Source organism: Triplophysa rosa, linkage group LG18, assembly GCF_024868665.1.
Source record: "Triplophysa rosa linkage group LG18, Trosa_1v2, whole genome shotgun sequence".
Taxonomy (NCBI): domain Eukaryota; kingdom Metazoa; phylum Chordata; class Actinopteri; order Cypriniformes; family Nemacheilidae; genus Triplophysa; species Triplophysa rosa.
In genome coordinates, this window is record NC_079907.1 from 21,336,286 (window position 1) to 21,351,339 (window position 15,054).

The window sequence follows — 15,054 nt, forward strand, 5'->3', positions numbered from 1 at the left end:
AACAGGGATAATTACAGGGGCGATGTCGGTCCTTGAGTGCTGCTGTCCTGTAGATTTTAAAAACCTAACCAAATGCTATCAAAAACCTAACCAAAGTCTTGAGGTTAACTTAAAAATGACATGCAGGTGTGTTTGATTTAGGGTTGGAACTAAAAACTGCAGGACACCGGCACTCCAGGACCGACGTTGCCTGTCCCTGGTCTAGGACTAGTCTTAAGCCCTGTATGGGAAACCACCCCTTAGAATACTTTACTCATTTGTCTGCTGACAAGCTTTATGGAGATGCTGATTTACCATTCATAGCATGACTTTACAGCTGTTCACACTGCCAAAACTACTTCTAATTGGTTTGTTGACCATTATATTACAGTGCTAGATTGGCTAGCCAACTCGCCTTACGTATTGTCAAAAGGAAGAAACACTTGACCCAACAATAAAAGCTGAATGCCACCAGCAAACCAACCTGGGCTGCGTTACCCGAAACCTTCTTAACGCTACATCATTCTTAAGTTATACCTTATCATTAATATGTGTTTTCTGAAACATTCTTTGTTAAATATACCTTCTGTGAGTCGTACGCTCATAAGGCTGGTCTGGACCACTCTTAGCTATACTTTATCGCTGTTGACAGTTCACTTCGCTAGTGGCACTTTACATGGCAATATATATACATTAAGTTCTAAAGTTAAATACAGCCCCTGTCTACCATTTATGTTGCAATTCTAATAAAAGTTAACCTGCCAAGGAAGCAAATTCAACAGCTTTTAGATCTTGTTGGTCCAACTTTGTAGAGATAAAGCAGCCCCAAAATTCAGCTGCTGGCAGCTCTCCTCTTCCTGTCTTTTTTCTCTGCTATAGTAGCTAGTAATTATATGTTTCATGTGCTGTGCTTTTATTGAGTATTTGAAGACACCATGGCAACATGTTAAAATATAAATTAGGGGTTTCCAAACTTTTTACTGTGACTAGCGCGCACGCTATTCTCTCTGAGCTCTCGCAACCCCTCAACATTTGCTCGCTTGTTGAGTTGACTCTTGAGACTTTGGGGGTGGAACAATGGCTGATGTCTCCGCTCCTTTCATTGGTCACTTTTAACATGCAGTCAGGTACAGTCGCAGACCTGTATCTTACACATTGTACACAGATGGTTCAAACTTCTTCATTTGGCAGAACACCATATACATTTATTTTTCGGTTTTTATACTTGGGTTACAGCGTTACATATGCCCTTGGCTTTGCAGACCCACATAAGTTAAAAATGAAATAGTTTACTAATGTGTATTGATGAATGCTTTTGTATTGTTTGACGTTTTCATGAAATGAATTGTTATAAAATGTGTGTTAATAAATGGCTACAACAGTATACCTTAAAGCACAAGTCATTTTAAATAACAATATGATGTACTCTCTAAAATGTCATTTAAATCATTTGCTTTATTTGTTTTGAAAATACTAGTAGGCCCTTCCAATTTGAATAGATAACTCAAATTAAAAGACTTCAGGAGACATTCCATTCTATTGTTATAATAGGCCTACATGTCAATTTAAATAGGTCATACATGAAATGTAAGTTCAACTATATACCAATTGAACATCTCTGTAGAAACCTGAAATTGTCTGTCTACTGATGGTCCCCATCCAACCTGGCAGAGCTTGAGAGGATCAGAGGAAAAGAATGGCCTTTCCTTCATGGCCTCCGCGTCGGGTGGTTCTTGGCCTCCACGTCGTGCATTAAAACCCTTTAACGCACNGGCTAGCTGTGGATTATCCCTTACATAAATCGATTCTGGGGATTAAACAATTGATTCTAAAATCGTTTTAAAAAGAATCACAATAGTTAGGTAAAACAATTTTTCCACCCCTACTGTATACAGAGAATTTTAATGAAAACAGCTAGCACTTGGATACAGTTAGGGCAGAAATAACAGTAAGAGAACTACAAAGACCATGGACATGACATCAGCAGGAAGTGACAATGTGACAATATAACAATACAAATATCTAAATATATATACAAACAATGGTTGGTTTACTAATACGTAACAAAGTTATAGTGTTAATTTGAATAAACAGAAAAAGTCCTGTTTTCTAATACAGTTAAAACAGAAAATGTAATGTAATGTTACGGTGGGTAAATTGTTGTTTAACAGAAAAGATCTATAGTTTATATATAAGCCTCTATAGTACTTTCAAATCTACCTTTCAAACTAACATGCTAATATTTTTTTGCTTTTGCAAAGAAAACACCAGTGACATCATCCACTCCCACCTTCATATCTGTTGGCAGATGGTAAATTGAAAGCTGCAGCAGCTCATATCCACTGGCCCTTAGGCTGACACAGACCTGAGCCTCATCCAGTGGGACCACAGGGATGCACAATCCTGGTCCGCCCATATAGAAGCTTTCTCCCAGGGCACCAATGAGCAGAAGATAACCCCCTTTCCTAAGCAGGCTGGAAATGTTGCTTAAGGCAATGTTAAAGGATGTCAAGTCAGGGCTTACGCTCTCCAGACAGAATGACGACACCAGGCAGTCTGCTCCACATGGAGGCAATGTCCCTTGGGATAGTGGGCAGGACTGGTGTACATCAATGGGCAGCACATCAGATACAACTGCGCGAAGACGTTCTGCTTTCTTTGTCCAAGCTGATGAACTGTAGAGAATAAAAATATACATCAGTCATAAGGTAGCTAATTTTCCTTGAACTTTTGACATATGAGAGGTCTTTGTAAAGGTCGTCCTCCTAATAAAAACAAACAAACAAACATTTATGTCCATGCATTTGTGGGATTGAACCAATGACATTTGCATTAACAAACTGTTTTTCCAGTTTAGCTACAGGAACACTTTTGTACAGGGTTGATTATGCAATCACGCTCCCAAAATAACTGGTCACCTCCCGGCCGCAGATTCAGGTTTACAAGCCATTTTTCCTCCGTTTCTCAGTCAATACTCGCATTTTCCCCTTTCATAAACATAAACGTTTGCTACACATTAAAAACACTGTGTGGTGTCATGGTTTAATCAATTTAAACAATCAAAATGATGCAAAACAGGTATTTTGAGTTTGTGATAGTGAATTCCTATGGAGAAAATCACTTGCTGCCCTCCATCCGCACTTCGCTCACTTCATGCAGAAAATCCATTATTACACTGATTTTGTATCACCATAGTGCCTAAACGTATGTAAATGCAGGAGATGGGATTCAAATCAAAAACAATTTCCCCCATTTTGTGTCCCCCCCACTTCTCAAACCGAAGTTACACCCTTGGTGTCACATGATGAGCAGTGCTGCTTCGCCATGGAAATATTAAAGTGATATGTTCTAACGCCTTGAAAAACTCACGCTTGGGGGATCATTCTGAAATTTTTAAACTTGCGTGTGAAAGAGTTAAAAGATTTTTGATTGGCCAAACAGTTCTTGTATAGCGCGTCAACCAATTTGATAGTAAGCATATTGAAATGGATTTGATGCTGCATCTTCGCCAAACTTATTTATTGATACGAAACTTAGTATATGTCATCCAGGTCTAGACCAGGTGTATTTCACAAACGCAATGGTGTATCTCTACGAAACTTGGTATGGTTAATCATGACCATATTCTGAGAGGACCTGTTAGGTTTTAAGCCAGCGCCCCCTAGTAATCAAGAGATATGAAAAATTGAAAAAAATCACCAAAATGTCATGAGAATTTTGCTACATTTGCTAGATTTGGTGGCTCTAGCCAAGTACTGTGACACCAAATTTGTCGTATTCCATCATACTTCCTGTCTGCCATATTAAATTATATAGAAAACATACTTTTTCAAACTCATAGAAATGAACTCCTAAAATATAGTATCTAGAGAGACAAAAAGTTATCAAAAGGTTTTTAATGATGAAACGCTTCTTTGTGTCAACGAATTTGAAGATGAGCATACCCAAGTGTCATGTGTCTGATCTCTGCAAGACTTTTGTGTCTTGACAGATTCACAGACATGTCAAAAGTTAACAGCAACAACAATGTTTATGCGTTTATGACGTGGTCTTCGCATACTTTTAAAAATTGTGCGTCTAGTCAATCGTTATGAATTCTTATTGCAACCGTTGTAAACACGACAGCTTATTTCTTCTATAATACGGCTTCGTGTTGTTTCCAAGCGGACCGTTAAACAACGTGGCACGCATGTCTCCCTGAAATCCTGTAAAATTAAACCAATCAGATGACGACTTTGAACATGGTCAAGTCTTTCCAGAAAAGTGTGCCTTATGCATCAGACGTTCAGCCACCGGTCTGTGGGTGTGACGTTTGGGCCTGAGACTGCTGCCACAGTGGCAATGCCATGTCAACAAACCATGTTCAGTCTTAGACCACTAAATATTAAACAAGCTACTGTATATTTTGGGTTGTAGGCTATTCAAGAGACATTTTTTTCAACAAAATGTTAAGAAAATAATCTCACCTTCGTCCTTCCAGTTCACACACATACTTGAAGTAGGTGGTCCAGTCCAGGCTGCTTTTGCCTTTCTGTAGCCAGCTCTGCAGCTCTCTTCGATTGACTTCCAGGAAGTCAGAGAGAATGACACGATTAAACCGTTCACAGCCACTCATGACCTGATAGAGAGTGGGGCCAGATCCCACATCCACCAAAACATCTCCTCTAATATCATCTGTGTAAAATAAAAGGTTGATATGCATCATGTTTAAAGTTTGTATTAAGACAGCACAGTATTGAAATTTGTAATGACGTCATTCTGTTGCTGGTCCAGCGCGTAGCATTTGTTTGTAGCTCACCTGCATGCAAGTTTCCTAATCTTTCAGCTGTATATTCGCTAACTAATATCTACTGTATATACTCAGTTAACAGACTCTTTTTTTACCATGCTCCACTTTTTCCCTTGTCTGTTTAATGCTTTGTTCCTACAATCTGAGACTGAGTCTGCATACTGCATATTTTCGGCTAGTTTCCTTTCTGGTTCACTTTAAGTGAACTGGGTTTGGTTCTTTTAAAACGAACTACAGGTACATCTCAAAAAATTTGAACATCGTGAAAAAGGTCAATATTTTTTTTTCTCTCATTTCAGAAAGTGAAACCCATATATTATATAGATTAATTACACAGAGTGAAATATTTCAAGCCTTTATTTCTTGAAATTTTGATGATTATGGCTTACAGATAATGAAAACCCAAAATTCAATGTCTTACATAAGAATAAAAAAAAGATATTTTCAACAGAAATGTCAGGCTTCTGAAAAGTATGTTCATTTCTATGCACTCAATATTTGGCTGGGCCTCCTTTTGCATTAATTACTGCATCAATGTGGCGTGGCATGGAGGCAATCAGCCTGTGGCACTGCTCAGGTGTAATGGAAGCACAGGTTGCTTTGATAGCGGCCTTCAGGTCATCTGCATTGTTGGGTCATGGTGTCTCTCATCTTCCTTTTGACAATACCCCATAGATTTTCTGTGGGGTTCAGGTCAGGCGGGTTTGCTGGCTAATCAAGCACAGCACCATGGTCATTGATGCAGCTTTTGGTACCTTTGGCAGTGTGGGCAGGTGCCAAGTCCTGCTGGAAAATGAAATCAGCATCTCCATAAAGCTTGGCAGCAGAAGGAAGCATGAAGTGCTCTAAAATTTCCTGGTAGATGGCTGCCTTGACTGTGGACTTCAGAAAACACAGCGAACGGAGTAATACAGAAACTCAATATTTCTCCATACCTTCGTATTGTGTCCCTTTCCCGTAGTGACTTTCAAGCATGCAAACCGCTGTTTGATACATGCTCTGCCTGCTGTGCAGGTGGCCAGGGGCGTGTCTAAAAGGGTGGCACTGGCCACCCACAAAATATGCTTTGATCCCTTTGTGTTGATACTGAGACAAAAACAGCATGCCAGAGTAGAAAAGAGATACAAGTCAGAACTGATCAGTCAGGTGTTGACGGAAGAGATGTGTTTTCAGACGGTTCTTAAAGATGGCTACAGAATCTGCTGATCTTGTAGCAGCGGAATTTGAAATTTATATTTCAATGCCTAAAAAAAATTTGAAAATAGGATGCAAATAAAAACTTAAACTACAGCAGAGCCTAGACACACACACAGACATCAAGAATCAGTATACAAGTCTCAACAATGGTGAGAATCAACAAAAAATTTTGTGCTAAAATGCATGCTGGGTAAAATCATAGTACAAAACCCATTCATGATTCCCAGCATGCATTGCAGTTTATCTGAATTAGTCAGTTGATTGTCACCATTATTGATTAATTCACACACTGATTTTTGATGTCTGTGTGTGTCTAAACTCTGTAGTTTATATTTTGTTTTCATCTTTTTTTCGCAAATCTTCCTAGACATTAAAATGCAATTAAACTCCCTGATCTTATCATGTTCTTCCAGCATCAGCAGCCTAGCACACAATCTTGATAAGATCAGTCAGTCATGCTACAGGATGATGACAATTTCAATGACCACCAACCAACACCACTTAATTAGATTGTCATTTGCATTGCCAAAACAAATGTACCTTGAAAGCGCACAGTCACAGCACGCAAAAAATCACATATATTAAAACCAAGGGTGAAGAGCCCAACTCAAGGAAACACTGATCACTATGATGGTGACTTTTGTTAGAAGGTTTGTAAGTCCAGGTGACTTGAAATAAGTTGTTGGGTACACTATTTTAAATTGTGTCAACTAAACTTTTTGAGTTGAAAATACTTAAAAATTTAAGTTGACTGAACAGATTTAGATACTCCAAGTTGTGTCGACTTAAAAAAATCTGTTGAACAACTAAATGGGTAAAATAACTTTTTAGAGTGTTAGCAATTTTCATGACATATTTTCATAACTACTGTACAAAGCCCAGTGCGTGAAATAAAGAAAACTTTAGAGAGAAAAACTCTTAATAAAGATAGAAAACAATTTTGGAATGTATGCATGCAGCAAGAAAGAAGAGATAAACACTTAGAAATAAATAGGAACATTTCTAAATGAAACGGTAATAATGTTCAGTAGACTTTTAAAGTTTTTGCTTTGTCTTTTTCTGGAGACCCCCTAGTATCTTCTGGGGGCCTGCTGGGGGTCCCCGGACCCCATTGTAAACCCCTGAACTAGTAAACTTCAGTACACCAACAAGTTTGCTTGCAGTATAGTTGTAATACAAATGAAAAACTGTTACACTTAGTTACATGAATTTACCTTAAGTATTCTTAAAGGGATAGTCCACCCAAAAAAGAAAATTCTGTCATGAATTACTCAATCTCAAGTAGTTCCAAACATGCATCTCTCTGTTCTGTTGAACACAAAGAAAGCCATTTAGAAGAATTTTATTGTTTTCCTAAATTCTTCAAAAGATCTTCTTTTGTGTTTAACAGAACAAAGAAAAATAAACAAAAACGTTTCTAATATGGTTGTCAATGGTGTCCCAGAAATCTCAGTTGCTCAGTTGTTTTGAGACAGAATTTCATTTTTGGGTGGACTATACCTTTAATAACATGAACTTGAAGTATACTACTTTTTGGTAAGGGGATGCACAATTGCAGAGAAATGTACTGGTTTAGGAATTTTAGTCTGAGTTCAGATACATTATGTCCTTGGCAAATGAAATCAAACCAAAGTTATAAAAAATTGGCTAAATCAAATTCATTACAAGTGACGACTTACAGCTGTTATGTGGTGCTTTGCTATAGCTGTGTGAATTGTGTCTTAATTGCAGAGGCATTATAAAGAATATAATAACTAACTAAGCCTACAACAAATGGACCTGTGTGTTTTAGCTCCTGCTGCTATACATGAAATGTAAGTTCAACTATATACCAATTGAACATCTCTGTAGAAACCTGAAATTGTCTGTCTACTGATGGTCCCCATCCAACCTGGCAGAGCTTGAGAGGATCAGAGGAAAAGAATGGCCTTTCCTTCATGGCCTCCGCGTCGGGTGGTTCATGGCCTCCACGTCGTGCATTAAAACCCTTTAACGCACGGCTAGCTGTGGATTATCCCTTACATAAATCGATTCTGGGGATTAAACAATTGAGTCTAAAATCGTTTTAAAAAGAATCACAATAGTTAGGTAAAACAATTTTACCACCCCTACTGTATACAGAGAATTTGAATGAAAACAGCTAGCACTTGGATACAGTTAGGGCAGAAATAACAGTAAGAGAACTACAAAGACCATGGACATGACAACAGCAGGAAGTGACAATGTGACAATATAACAATACAAATATCTAAATATATATACAAACAATGGTTGGTTTACTAATACGTAACAAAGTTATAGTGTTAATTTGAATAAACAGAAAAAGTCCTGTTTTCTAATACAGTTAAAACAGAAAATGTAATGTAATGTTACGGTGGGTAAATTGTTGTATAACAGAAAAGATCTATAGTTTATATATAAGCCTCTATAGTACTTACAAATCTACCTTTCAAACTAACATGCTAACATTTTTTTGCTTTTGCAAAGAAAACACCAGTGACATCATCCACTCCCACCTTCATATCTGTTGGCAGATGGTAAAATGAAAGCTGCAGCAGCTCATATCCACTGGCCCTTAGGCTGACACAGACCTGAGCCTCATCCAGTGGGACCACAGGGATGCACAATCCTGGTCCGCCCATATAGAAGCTTTCTCCCAGGGCACCAATGAGCAGAAGATAACCCCCTTTCCTAAGCAGGCTGGAAATGTTGCTTAAGGCAATGTTAAAGGATGTCAAGTCAGGGCTTACGCTCTCCAGACAGAATGACGACACCAGGCAGTCTGCTCCACATGGAGGCAATGTCCCTTGGGATAGTGGGCAGGACTGGTGTACATCAATGGGCAGCACATCAGATACAACTGCGCGAAGACGTTCTGCTTTCTTTGTCCAAGCTGATGAACTGTAGAGAATAAAAATATACATCAGTCATAAGGAAGCTAATTTTCCTTGAACTTTTGACATATGAGAGGTCTTTGTAAAGGTCGTCCTCCTAATAAAAACAAACAAACAAACATTTATGTCCATGCATTTGTGGGATTGAACCAATGACATTTGCATTAACAAACTGTTTTTCCAGTTTAGCTACAGGAACACTTTTGTACAGGGTTGATTATGCAATCACGCTCCCAAAATAACTGGTCACCTCCCGGCCGCAGATTCAGGTTTACAAGCCATTTTTCCTCCGTTTCTCAGTCAATACTCGCATTTTCCCCTTTCATAAACATAAACGTTTGCTACACAATAAAAACACTGTGTGGTGTCATGGTTTAATCAATTTAAACAATCAAAATGATGCAAAACAGGTATTTTGAGTTTGTGATAGTGAATTCCTATGGAGAAAATCACTTGCTGCCCTCCATCCGCACTTCGCTCACTTCATGCAGAAAATCCATTATTACACAGATTTTGTATCACCATAGTGCCTAAACGTATGTAAATGCAGGAGATGGGATTCAAATCAAAAACAATTTCCCCCATTTTGTGTCCCCCCCACTTCTCAAACCGAAGTTACACCCTTGGTGTCACATGATGAGCAGTGCTGCTTCGCCATGGAAATATTAAAGTGATATGTTCTAACGCCTTGAAAAACTCACGCTTGGGGGATCATTCTGAAATTTTTAAACTTGCGTGTGAAAGAGTTAAAAGATTTTTGATTGGCCAAACAGTTCTTGTATAGCGCGTCAACCAATTTGATAGTAAGCATATTGAAATGGATTTGATGCTGCATCTTCGCCAAACTTATTTATTGATACGAAACTTAGTATATGTCATCCAGGTCTAGACCAGGTGTATTTCACAAACGCAATGGTGTATCACTACGAAACTTGGTATGGTTAATCATGACCATATTCTGAGAGGACCTGTAAGGTTTTAAGCCAGCGCCCCCTAGTAATCAAGAGATATGAAAAATTGAAAAAAATCACCAAAATGTCATGAGAATTTTGCTACATTTGCTAGATTTGGTGGCTCTAGCCAAGTACTGTGACACCAAATTTGTCGTATTCCATCATACTTCCTGTCTGCCATATTAAATTATATAGAAAACATACTTTTTCAAACTCATAGAAATGAACTCCTAAAATATAGTATCTAGAGAGACAAAAAGTTATCAAAAGGTTTTTAATGATGAAACGCTTCTTTGTGTCAACGAATTTGAAGATGAGCATACCCAAGTGTCATGTGTCTGATCTCTGCAAGACTTTTGTGTCTTGACAGATTCACAGACATGTCAAAAGTTAACAGCAACAACAATGTTTATGCGTTTATGACGTGGTCTTCGCATACTTTTAAAAATTGTGCGTCTAGTCAATCGTTATGAATTCTTATTGCAACCGTTGTAAACACGACAGCTTATTTCTTCTATAATACGGCTTCGTGTTGTTTCCAAGCGGACCGTTAAACAACGTGGCACGCATGTCTCCCTGAAATCCTGTAAAATTAAACCAATCAGATGACGACTTTGAACATGGTCAAGTCTTTCCAGAAAAGTGTGCCTTATGCATCAGACGTTCAGCCACCGGTCTGTGGGTGTGACGTTTGGGCCTGAGACTGCTGCCACAGTGGCAATGCCATGTCAACAAACCATGTTCAGTCTTAGACCACTAAATATTAAACAAGCTACTGTATATTTTGGGTTGTAGGCTATTCAAGAGACATTTTTTTCAACAAAATGTTAAGAAAATAATCTCACCTTCGTCCTTCCAGTTCACACACATACTTGAAGTAGGTGGTCCAGTCCAGGCTGCTTTTGCCTTTCTGTAGCCAGCTCTGCAGCTCTCTTCGATTGACTTCCAGGAAGTCAGAGAGAATGACACGATTAAACCGTTCACAGCCACTCATGACCTGATAGAGAGTGGGGCCAGATCCCACATCCACCAAAACATCTCCTCTAATATCATCTGTGTAAAATAAAAGGTTGATATGCATCATGTTTAAAGTTTGTATTAAGACAGCACAGTATTGAAATTTGTAATGACGTCATTCTGTTGCTGGTCCAGCGCGTAGCATTTGTTTGTAGCTCACCTGCATGCAAGTTTCCTAATCTTTCAGCTGTATATTCGCTAACTAATATCTACTGTATATACTCAGTTAACAGACTCTTTTTTTACCATGCTCCACTTTTTCCCTTGTCTGTTTAATGCTTTGTTCCTACAATCTGAGACTGAGTCTGCATACTGCATATTTTCGGCTAGTTTCCTTTCTGGTTCACTTTAAGTGAACTGGGTTTGGTTCTTTTAAAACGAACTACAGGTACATCTCAAAAAATTTGAACATCGTGAAAAAGGTCAATATTTTTTTTTCTCTCATTTCAGAAAGTGAAACCCATATATTATATAGATTAATTACACAGAGTGAAATATTTCAAGCCTTTATTTCTTGAAATTTTGATGATTATGGCTTACAGATAATGAAAACCCAAAATTCAATGTCTTACATAAGAATAAAAAAAAGATATTTTCAACAGAAATGTCAGGCTTCTGAAAAGTATGTTCATTTCTATGCACTCAATATTTGGCTGGGCCTCCTTTTGCATTAATTACTGCATCAATGTGGCGTGGCATGGAGGCAATCAGCCTGTGGCACTGCTCAGGTGTAATGGAAGCACAGGTTGCTTTGATAGCGGCCTTCAGGTCATCTGCATTGTTGGGTCATGGTGTCTCTCATCTTCCTTTTGACAATACCCCATAGATTATCTGTGGGGTTCAGGTCAGGCGGGTTTGCTGGCCAATCAAGCACAGCACCATGGTCATTGATGCAGCTTTTGGTACCTTTGGCAGTGTGGGCAGGTGCCAAGTCCTGCTGGAAAATGAAATCAGCATCTCCATAAAGCTTGGCAGCAGAAGGAAGCATGAAGTGCTCTAAAATTTCCTGGTAGATGGCTGCCTTGACTGTGGACTTCAGAAAACACAGCGAACGGAGTAATACAGAAACTCAATATTTCTCCATACCTTCGTATTGTGTCCCTTTCCCGTAGTGACTTTCAAGCATGCAAACCGCTGTTTGATACATGCCCTGCCTGCTGTGCAGGCGGCCAGGGGCGTGTCTAAAAGGGTGGCACAGGCCACCCACAAAATATGCTTTGATCCCCTTGTGTTGATACTGAGACAAAAACAGCATGCCAGAGTAGAAAAGAGATACAAGTCAGAACTGATCAGTCAGGTGTTGACGGAAGAGATGTGTTTTCAGACGGTTCTTAAAGATGGCTACAGAATCTGCTGATCTTGTAGCAGCGGAAATTGAAATTTATATTTCAATGCCTAAAAAAAATTTGAAAATAGGATGCAAATAAAAACTTAAACTACAGCAGAGCCTAGACACACACACAGACATCAAGAATCAGTATACAAGTCTCAACAATGGTGAGAATCAACAAAAAAAATTGTGCTAAAATGCATGCTGGGTAAAATCATAGTACAAAACCCATTCATGATTCCCAGCATGCATTGCAGTTTATCTGAATTAGTCAGTTGATTGTCACCATTATTGATTAATTCACACACTGATTTTTGATGTCTGTGTGTGTCTAAACTCTGTAGTTTAAATTTTGTTTTCATCTTTTTTTCGCAAATCTTCCTAGACATTAAAATGCAATTAAACTCCCTGATCTTATCATGTTCTTCCAGCATCAGCAGCCTAGCACACAATCTTGATAAGATCAGTCAGTCATGCTACAGGATGATGACAATTTCAATGACCACCAACCAACACCACTTAATTAGATTGTCATTTGCATTGCCAAAACAAATGTACCTTGAAAGCGCACAGTCACAGCACGCAAAAAATCACATATATTAAAACCAAGGGTGAAGAGCCCAACTCAAGGAAACACTGATCACTATGATGGTGACTTTTGTTAGAAGGTTTGTAAGTCCAGGTGACTTGAAATAAGTTGTTGGGTACACTATTTTAAATTGTGTCAACTAAACTTTTTGAGTTGAAAATACTTAAAAATTTAAGTTGACTGAACAGATTTAGATACTCCAAGTTGTGTCGACTTAAAAAAATCTGTTGAACAACTAAATGGGTAAAATAACTTTTTAGAGTGTTAGCAATTTTCATGACATATTTTCATAACTACTGTACAAAGCCCAGTGCGTGAAATAAAGAAAACTTTAGAGAGAAAAACTCTTAATAAAGATAGAAAACAATTTTGGAATGTATGCATGCAGCAAGAAAGAAGAGATAAACACTTAGAAATAAATAGGAACATTTCTAAATGAAACGGTAATAATGTTCAGTAGACTTTTAAAGTTTTTGCTTTGTCTTTTTCTGGAGACCCCCTAGAATCTTCTGGGGGCCTGCTGGGGGTCCCCGGACCCCATTGTAAACCCCTGAACTAGTAAACTTCAGTACACCAACAAGTTTGCTTGCAGTATAGTTGTAATACAAATGAAAAACTGTTACACTTAGTTACATGAATTTACCTTAAGTATTCTTAAAGGGATAGTCCACCCAAAAAAGAAAATTCTGTCATGAATTACTCAATCTCAAGTAGTTCCAAACATGCATCTCTCTGTTCTGTTGAACACAAAGAAAGCCATTTAGAAGAATTTTATTGTTTTCCTAAATTCTTCAAAAGATCTTCTTTTGTGTTTAACAGAACAAAGAAAAATAAACAAAAAAGTTTCTAATATGGTTGTCAATGGTGTCCCAGAAATCTCAGTTGCTCAGTTGTTTTGAGACAGAATTTCATTTTTGGGTGGACTATACCTTTAATAACATGAACTTGAAGTATACTACTTTTTGGTAAGGGGATGCACAATTGCAGAGAAATGTACTGGTTTAGGAATTTTAGTCTGAGTTCAGATACATTATGTCCTTGGCAAATGAAATCAAACCAAAGTTATAAAAAAATGGCTAAATCAAATTCATTACAAGTGACGACTTACAGCTGTTATGTGGTGCTTTGCTATAGCTGTGTGAATTGTGTCTTAATTGCAGAGGCATTATAAAGAATATAATAACTAACTAAGCCTACAACAAATGGACCTGTGTGTTTTAGCTCCTGCTGCTTGGCTCTTGCTCCGCCGCCTGCTTGCATGTGTTGGTACATACACATTTTATTGGTGTACATTTACACTGAACCCAAGCAATATCAGAGTCCCTTGTAATACTAGGGTCTGAGGAGGGTTAGTTCATGGCCTATTTTAGATCTGTTTTTATGTAGCATTGCATCGTTAGATAGAATTTTGACCCAGCACACACCTGTCTCAGAGTAGCCTTAACTCGGCTGTATAAAGCAAATGAACTGCATATCATGCGAAATTTAAGATATTACATTAATAGAGCCTAGCCAAGGTAATACATTTGATTCCCATTGGTTTGATTCAGAGGAATTACACATAATGCTCAAATGTATACTTTGAATAAATCACTGATAGATGCATTTCATCTCACCTTCAGTAAGAGCTCTGTGCAGACAGCTAAGTTTCCATGGTACAATACTGTCACTTCGATCAAAGTCTGCTCGGGGTGCAGTGTAGTTATACTGCAGATATGCTGCAGGATTAAATCCCTGGTAACATCCCTCCATTGCAGCCACTGTCTTTAACGATTCTTTCGCCATTCTAGTCCCTCTGATCCTCTATTCCTGTCCTCTATCCTCTATTCACGTAAGACAGTATTTATACAGAGAGTGTAAGGGAGCTTAAAGGCTTCTTCTTTTGTGCACGCCCATCCTAACTGAATGCCTGTTTCTGCTGGCTTGGGGCAGCCATCATCTTACTGTCCATTTCCTATCTCTAAAGATAATAATATTGTTATTTTGCTCACCTGGGAGCACTCAGAGCTCCTGTCCTTCTAACCTCAGGCACCTATTGTATCTCAGACAGACTGCTGCTTCATGTTCTCCCTACATGTTATCAAACCAATCTGAACAAAGGGCTCATTTCAAAGAAAACCACTTTCTTTATTGGTCATTAACTGAAACTAGATAAGTTACCAGTGATCCAAAATCAAATAAAATCCAACAAAATGATTCTTCAAATACTAATCAGATACAATTAAAAGTAAAAAGTTTAACTACTGGTAAAACTTTTCAGCAAACCCCAAATCCAGTCAACATTTTGATCTCCCAAACAGCATTCA

General features: G+C 38.3%; 2 protein-coding genes across 3 annotated transcripts; both read right to left on the minus strand.

The window, feature by feature from the left end:
• Nucleotides 1-1,887: 1,887 nt before the first annotated feature.
• On the minus strand, nt 1,888-4,684 carry LOC130568790 (phenylethanolamine N-methyltransferase-like). The gene is made up of 2 exons (XM_057357835.1): nt 4,446-4,684; nt 1,888-2,654 (listed from the first exon to the last, which is right to left on the minus strand). Exons 1-2 carry the CDS (start codon nt 4,682-4,684, stop codon nt 2,216-2,218), a joined length of 678 nt encoding a protein of 225 aa, XP_057213818.1. The 3' UTR covers nt 1,888-2,215.
• Nucleotides 4,685-7,864: 3,180 nt separating this feature from the next.
• On the minus strand, nt 7,865-14,612 carry LOC130569553 (phenylethanolamine N-methyltransferase-like). 2 transcript variants are annotated; one of them, XM_057359259.1, is made up of 4 exons: nt 14,365-14,612; nt 10,658-10,865; nt 8,482-8,866; nt 7,865-8,019 (listed from the first exon to the last, which is right to left on the minus strand). In XM_057359259.1, the coding sequence occupies exons 1-4, from the start codon at nt 14,531-14,533 to the stop codon at nt 7,984-7,986; spliced, it is 798 nt and encodes a 265-aa protein (XP_057215242.1). In that variant the 5' UTR covers nt 14,534-14,612; the 3' UTR covers nt 7,865-7,983. The 2 variants fall into 2 exon arrangements, with proteins under 2 accessions (XP_057215242.1, XP_057215241.1); XM_057359258.1 differs by lacking the exon at nt 7,865-8,019 and having other exon boundaries at nt 8,092-8,866.
• Nucleotides 14,613-15,054: the final 442 nt, after the last annotated feature.